Genomic DNA, 8,521 nt, shown 5'->3' on the forward strand with positions numbered 1-8,521 from the left:
CTTATTCCAGCTCTTTTTCTTTTTCACTGTTAAAATTATAAACAGAAGAAATTAACAACCAAATCAAATTCACACATAGTGAGCATAAATCACTTTACTCTTTCTTGATGCTACCAGTTTCTTAATACAGAAAAAAAAATTGCTAACTGCAGAAGCAAAAGCATAAATGCATAAGAATACTTTAACATCAACATGATGGTTTGGTTTGGAACCAAAACTATGTACGGTAGTTCTCTGTCATTTTAAATTACATTATTTTCATGAATATTATATGGTATTTAGTTGGTAATCTTGGTAATGGGACAAGACTACTTTGGTTGCAAAGAAATGATCACGTATCTAAAACTTGTTTTCATCCATTATAGGGTTGGACTGATACAAAATTGATGTAGAAACGATTTTAACTCAGAAAATGTTAGTAAACTAAAAGAAATGGCAAGTAACACATTGAATGAAACATGAAATTTTGAAGTAGAAAGACTAAAATAGTATATTTTTTTGTAAAACATTCGCTACTAATCTTTGTTTTATTTACAACTTATATGCATATTATGTACCATGTTTTTGATAGTAATCTCAAAGTCTGTACAAAAATTATACTGAAAATTATGAAATCGAATAATTAAATATGAAAATTTAAATGTATTTAATTTTCATATTTAATTATTTAAACACAAAATAAAGTAATGAAATTCAGTGGAAACTTTTTTAATTATTTCCCAGGATTCTTTGATGAATAGAAAGTTCTAAAGAATAGCATTTATTTGAAAAAATAATCTTTTGTAACATTATAAATGTCATTACTGTCACTTTTGTTCAATTTATTACATCCTTACTAATTAAAGTATTATTTTTTTTATCTTACTGACCCCAACTTTTAAAGGATAGTTTATACAATGCATTACTGTATATGTCAAATATGATATAAAACTAAATAATATATAACAAGACAATTTAGTACAACCCTAATTCGACACTTAATTCATTCACAGTATGAAGGAAAGACACTCACAGGTGGATTTGCCGTGGGTTTTTTCACAGTTAGGACAGTGATAGATGTCAATATCTGGTGCTTCATCTTCATCCACTCCCACGCAGCTGTAACATAAACAAATAATGTGCATCTATTTGTTTCTATAGATCCATTGCAATATTATTAAAATAGCACAGCTGCAATCAGAATTGAGTTACAGCAAAATAAACCTGGTTAATCACGGTTCTGTAAAACTAATTTGCAATACACTGTGCCTATAAACGTATTCAAATTCTAATAGAATTACTCTCCACTGACGACCATTAAAAACAAGACGTGATTTCTGATGAAATATTCGGAAATTGGAATGTTAACAGATGACATTTTTCCAAATATTATAGACTTGGTGTGGACAAGTCTCTGTCAGCTTTGCACATCTGGCAACTTTCCTGCCCATGGCTGCCCCTTATTGAAGCCCTAGTGGTTAGACAGCTTTGTTTCACAGTCTCGGGCCACACGTCCTGAGGTTTTGGTGGCCCCTGGCAGTCAAATGCCTCAGGGAACCAGCCCGGTCCATAATCCAGTCCTGCATGGTGGAAATGGTGCATTTTTGATGATGCACAATGTTCAGCATAAACCAAATATGGCGTGTAGTCTGATGGCCAACAAGCTCAACCTCCGTCCAGCTGGCTTCAGAGTCGACCGCATGCCTTCTGGCAAAACTACAGCGAGATGTCATGTGACATTTTTAATAGTGGCTTTCTCTTTACCACTGTCCCATAAAGCTGTTGAAGCACTGCTGTATCACAGTCTCTTCAATTTGTAACTCCTTTAGAGTTGTCAGTGGTCACTTGTTGGCACACAAGTGATCTCCAGTCATTTAACTATGTATATGTCTTATAAACCCAATTGAGTGCACTAGCGTGCCATATTAAAGAGGATGAATATAAAATCAAAATTTTTTTTAGAAATGTTTCATATCCGTTTTTACATTGACAATGAGTCTGATCAGTGGCAAAAATACAACAACAAACTTAATTCAGTGCTGTAAATGAACCATAAATGAAAAACCTCCAAGAACCTGAATACTCTTTATAGGCACTGTATGCATTTTTGTCACCCCATCTGCAGTGCAAATGTTCTTCCTATAATAATATAACCCGATGCATCTAGAACACATTCCAGCCATTAGGAGGAGCTGCTCACGGGTCATGAGGAAATATCGAATTGGGAGTGTCCATTATGGGCTCTCCTCCAGCGTGGTATAACTACTACGTGCTGCCTTATGAATATCACACATGCTGTCCACTCAGATGGTGGGTGGTGTCAGCACCCTTGAATCAACGCAAAAGTGAAAGGAGCCAAGTCTCACTGAGCCTCAGGACAACAAAGAGAGCATGTGGGTGTGAAGGGTCAAACCGCCCACTCGTGCATCAGGATTAGCAGTGAAATACACCCTTCCATGTTCTTCATCTCTCCTCGGCTAATCCTTATCATGAGTATCTGCACACTGCTAAAAAGGGGCCAATCCCTTGTTGATTTAAAGGAGCAGTTTACACAACAAAATACATTTGTAGTTATTAATTCACCGTCATGTCATTCCAAAACCCATCTGCCATTTTTACTATCAAAGAACGCAAAAGGAGAATATTTGACGAATTGTCATGCAACAATTTAAAGAGACCACAGCGGTCAATATACAAAAAGCACCAAAAACACTGTAGCCTAAATAGTTCGTACAGCATGCGCTATATTACTTGGAAAAGAAGGTGAAGAGTGATTTTTTTTTTTATCTTTTTGTGTTCCATAGAAAAAAACAATAATTTAATGTGCATACGCAACATGTTTTCGATGGAATTCAATGTTGATAAAAAAATAAATAATTTAATTGTGCCAGTTAAAACAGTAATATTGTGAAAAATTAAGGGTTTTCAATTTGAATATATTTTAAAATCTGATTTATCCCTGAGATGCTAAACTGAATTTGCTATTTTTCCTTAAAAAATAAAAAATAATAAAAAAAGATAGCATTTGAAGAATATTCATGCAACAATTTACAGCGTGGTCAAAATCCATAAAACAAAAACAACAACAAACAAAAAAACTATAAAATAAAACATATGTCCTATATTACTTGGAAAAGAGTGTGAAATGTCTTTGTGTGTTCCACAGAAATGAAAAAAAAAAAAAAAAGCATTTCGGTTTGAACCGCATGACGGTGAGTAAACACTTTTTGTGTGAACTGTTCCTTTAAGACAGAATACACACAGCTTGTCTCTCTGTGAAATTACATTCAATACAACATGTCTTGTTGTGCTGGCACAATAGACCCTAAATCGTTAAACAACTGCCTGCACCGGATCCGCCGCAGCGCGCATGATGATAATGTTTATTTACGGGGCCATTTTGTATGTTAAGTGTGTGTTGACCGTCCTGAAAAGAAAGTCTCAAAACCACTTTCCGGAAATAGTCGCGTCTAGGAAAGCCTCTTCTTAAAAGCAACAACAACACCTTAAGTACCTTAATGCAGTCATATTCTATTTAGTATCTGAATAACAAGAAAGTAACATGATCAACAGCGTAATGATAACTAGTCTTTAAATACTGCTCGAGTCACACCGCTCAAAGTCAAGAAAATGTCCTTGAGGTGGGAAAAATTAACTGGATTTTCACTCTGAGACAATGTAATTACACACTGTCATGACAGATTAAATCAATAAATACAACAAAAGCATGAAGCAATATACAACATTATGGCAGCTCTAAATGATTCTTCCTGTAAAGTCACCTTAGAGACAGGTGCAATAAAATAGTATTATTTTAACATATTTAATAAACTTGTGCAATATGCCAAAGCTGCTCTGTCACAGACTAGATATTATCATTAATGGGACAAATCTCTTTCAGGATCTGATGCGCCACTTGTAGCTGGCATCCTGCCCTGTGAAAGAAGGGAATGATGTCATTCATTACCACCTGAAGAGTGGAGAGCACACGCCCACACCACAAAGAGCGGCATGTGGTCAGGAGGTGCGTTGCACACAGCAGTGTTAAAAAATGTCTTCATTTCTGTTCACAGGCCAGTATGTTCGCAGAAATCACTATATCAACATGTTTACCCGTATGCTGATCATAGAGGCACTTTTTGGAATGGATTAAACATTTATAAAACGTATATAAATAGTAGAACTGTTGATGTAGAATGATTAATTCAGGAAACAAAAGGAAGTTATAATAACAGTGTGAAAGTGGAACTTATTCATATCTTTGGTGGTGATGCTCGTGATCGGTTTACAAAAGCTGTTTCTAAAATCAAAAGAATGACTTAAAAATAGCCTTGTGGTTAAAAATTCCAACAGCAGGATTTTGGTTTAGATCCCATGGCTGCTACGGGGGGAAAGTGAGGTAAAAAGCGAGGTTACAGAGTTCACATGCACTTAAAAAGGCAGTGTAACTTACAGTGTTCCCAAACTTTTTGACCTACAAATTTCAGTGAATTAAATTTTCTTTTAGTTTCCAGTCCTTTAAAAAAAATAATTTGGAATAAAACAAAACGGACTATAAAGAATGTTTCATTTTAATAAATTTTCATTATGACTTGTGAGCAAGTTTATTCTACATACGCTTCTACACACAGCAAGCAGTATTTAGCCAATGAAATATAGTGCATAGAAAACTAGAAACATGTGTATTCATATATTAATTCTCATGACTTTTACAGGCCTGGAAAACACAAGTTCCAGGTTTTCTATGATCTTGGGAACCCTGATACTTACAAAGAGTTATTCCTACAAATGGCCAGCTGGAAGTCACTTTGGCTAATATTTTTTAATCGTCAGGTCTTTTGATAAAAACCTGTTAAAAAAAATCTGCTTATATCAGCAGAATTCCGTGGAATGGATTTAAATGCAGTCAAACATGTCAAATGGAGCTGCACTCTTATCAGTAGCTGAAAGCATCATCAAATTAACCTAAATATTTAATAAACAAACATGCAAAGGGCGGGGGATGTGTGTAACCAAATGACAGGCGTTCCAGTTCTACGAAAATCTGCTGAGCTTTCTGTGAAGTTCTGCGGGCGCAGATTCTGCATACTACCTAGTGCTGATAAACATCAGAATGCATTTTGTAAGACAAAATATATAAATGATAATTCTAGGAATGCTGCAATTTAAACTTGTCATGGTTAATTGCAGCAAAGTTGTAATATTGATTTTATATATTCATATTTATCTTTTTGTTTCTGAGCTCTATTTATAATAGACCAGTTTAAATGTAAGATGCATGGAACTTAAGGTTCATTTTTTATAAATATCGTTATTCCATTGCTGGTCTACAGTTAACATTAGTTAACTACTTTAGTTAACATGAATTAAAGGGATAGTTCACCCAAAAATGAATTTGTATGAAAAAATAAATACTACGGAAGTCAATGGGGGACCAGAAACTGTTTGGTTAAAAACATTCTTCAAAATTTCTTCTTTTATCTTCAGCAGATTAAATGAACTCATTTAGATTTGGAACATAAATGATGACAGAACTTTTATTTTTGTGTGAACTATCCCTTTAAGAATGAACAAGACTTCTACTACAGCATTTATTTAATCTAAATGAATGTTAATGTTAGCATTTACAAATTTTACTAATACATTATTAAAATCAAAAGTTGTGTTTGGTAACATTAGTTAATGCACTGTGAACTAACATGAACAATGAACGACTATTTTTAACTAACATTAACAAAGATGAATACATACTGTAACAAATGTTTTGTTCATTAGTTATTACATTAACTAATGAAACCTTATTGTATAGTGTTACAGATAAACTATTGTAAACCACCTTAAGTAAGCTAAATAACTGCAATAGATAACATTTTTTTATTCTAAAGTTGTGTGATGATCAGTGTTTTAGAACTAGCAAGCATAAAAAAGCAGAACTAACTACTGATATTATAAGATCAGAATAATCAGATTCTGCACATTTTGTATTGGTAAATGCTCAAAGAAAATCAACTATCAGTTAGCAAATGCTACAATATTGTAATGTCACTCAACGACTGAAAATATTTTTCAGACAAGTTAACACTGCCATAAACAGCTTAATACAGAAGTATCAGTGTTAACATCAGTGTACACACTTTAAAGCCATAACTGGTTTCTTCCTTCATCTGAGGTCACAGAATCAGTCGCCCTACCCTCTCGATATAGAGGTCACACAGACGTTTAAAATCACTGAGGGCGGTAAAATCTCATTCACTCCAACAGAAACAAACACATTAGTGTCAATTCAAACAATTCCTTATACATTTGAACGTGCAGCAACCGCATATTCAAACGAGACACGATTACAACGCGTTGTGTGTTAAACGGTCACTCTGTTTAGATCGTTAAACGATAACAGTCGTCATGTAGCTAATTATCATATTCTTGACTGCATGAATTGAACGTTGGAACTGAAACAATCACTGGGCTCATTAAAGGGTTAAAATTAAACGCGCGTAAATGTATCAGTCAGTGAACTGGAACGCTTGTTCTTTGTTTACATTTCCAAAATAGAATTTTAAACCTTTGTTCACGCAAGTTTCACTCACGCTAACAATACAAAATGATTAGCGGGGGAAATTTAAGATGAAATCGAATAATAACAGACTAGCCTACAGATAGACTCCCATTATTGGATCGAGTTGAACTCATTTGCTACGACTAGGCTACATGCCGCTGTCAGTGATGCTTCACGGAACCTATACGGCGAATAAATCTTAACTTACTGGTTTTGATCATGATGAATAGTCTATGATAATGGCTAGATGTCATACATGTTAAAATGTGCAGAGCAGCTGTAAACCTGCAATGTCTGGCTCATATGAAGCCTATTATTCTTCCAGCAGACACCAGAAAGGACAGGGACAGTTTTCACACAATTCAAAGCCAGTTAAAGCACTGCTATAGGAGCAAATCTGGACGAATACGGCGCATAAAGGACCGTAACAAATGTGTAAAAGAAAAGCCATTCGTGTTCGCAGACACCCACGGCTCACTACTACGACAACGTCCAGTCTGAGACGCAACCAAAGCGTGCGATGCACGCAGATCGAGCTCACATCGTAGAAAATACATCGAAATGGCTTTACGATTAAGCAAATCTTTTTGTACAGTTCACAAAAATGTGTCAACCGAGCCAGCTAAATATAACTCCGCCTTCTTCTTCAAGCGGCCCTCGCTCTTCAGAGCAATACAAAATGTGCGCACGGGAGCAAAACGCTTCCATCCAAATCCACACTTAAATAGTTGAACGAAATATTGCGGTTACCTGCCATGAAACCAGTCTTTGCAGGCGTCGCATTCGATCATAAACTGGGTTACGTCGTAAGGTAATCTGCAGATGCAATACACGGGTACAGTCGCCATGTTAGATCAATTCACAACAACAGCCGGAGAGATGGATGGGGGCAGCAGGAACCTCCCGTAACACAAACTACAGCGATATGAAGATCCGCGGAGCTGCTCCTACGTCCATTCGAACGTTCCCCCGATCCGACGTTACAATGTTACGATGTTAAAATGTTTCCCGCGCTGCATTGACGTGTGCATGCCCCCTGGTGACTATACGAGCGCGGAGACTTTCATAAAGCCCAAGAAAATGCATCCTTTCATTGTAATATTGTTACGTCAGTCTGCAAGACGGGAAAAATCGCCTCGGTCATGCTGGTCCAGATGAATGGAGCTCATTAAACGCTGCGGCTGCTTCTCCGGGTTTCCCGGGACGATAGAAAGACGAAAATCCACCTTCAGGGATATCCAGCCAACCGTCGAACCAGCTGCAGCAGAGTCTGTGACACGTTAATAAGGTCTCATGCAGTTATGGCACAGACGAGAGAGGATTAAAAGAACAGAGTCAGTTCAGATTTTGACAAAGTTCATATGTTGAGCTATAGATAGATAAACGGCATAGTGCAAACTAAAACAAGTGAGTTAATGACTAGTTAAGTTGTGAAACGTAATGCATTTTTTTTTTTTTATTGAAGAATACGAGATTTTATATATATATATATATATATATATATATATATATATATATATATATATATATATATATATATATATATATATATATGAATTGTTTTCATATAAAGTGAGCTAAAGTGAGATTTTTTTAATATAAGCTAAAGTGAGACAAGTAAATTAAAGTAAATTATGATATTATATATATATATATATATCATAATTTACTTTACTTTACTTTCAATATAAGCTAATGTGAGATTTTTTAAATATAAGCTAAAGTGAGACAAGTAAATTAAAGTAAATTATGATTTTTATATATATATATATATATATATAATATCATAAAGTAAATTATAATTTACGTCTCACTTTAGCTTATTAAAAAAATCTCACTTTAGCTTATATTGAAAAAATTCATATATATATATATATATTACACACAGCCTACTTAATACACATAATATATACAGTATGTATATAGGCCTATTTTCTCATATATAAATATATACACATACACACGTTATATATATAGAGAGGAATT

General features: G+C 34.8%; 2 protein-coding genes across 3 annotated transcripts in view; one reads left to right on the top strand and one right to left on the bottom strand.

Moving 5' to 3' along the window:
* The window catches only part of phf2 (PHD finger protein 2), a 25,175-nt gene extending 17,363 nt beyond the window's left edge, over nt 1-7,812 (bottom strand). For both annotated transcript variants that reach the window (XM_079857430.1, XM_079857429.1), the window contains exons 1-3: nt 7,286-7,812; nt 1,013-1,098; nt 1-26 (exon numbers count right to left, since the gene is read on the bottom strand). The exon at nt 1-26 is cut by the window's left edge and continues 89 nt beyond it. In XM_079857430.1, coding sequence (XP_079713556.1) covers nt 1-26; nt 1,013-1,098; nt 7,286-7,383 — 210 coding nt within the window. In that variant the 5' untranslated portion in view covers nt 7,384-7,812. The remainder of the gene's footprint in view (nt 27-1,012; nt 1,099-7,285) is intronic.
* The window catches only part of alpl (alkaline phosphatase, biomineralization associated), a 343,644-nt gene that overhangs the window by 185,948 nt on the left and 149,175 nt on the right, over nt 1-8,521 (top strand). The gene's annotated exons all lie outside the window — the stretch shown is intronic.

The sequence above is a fragment of the Squalius cephalus genome, assembly GCF_949319135.1.
Source record: "Squalius cephalus genome assembly, chromosome: 22".
Classification (NCBI taxonomy): domain Eukaryota; kingdom Metazoa; phylum Chordata; class Actinopteri; order Cypriniformes; family Leuciscidae; genus Squalius; species Squalius cephalus.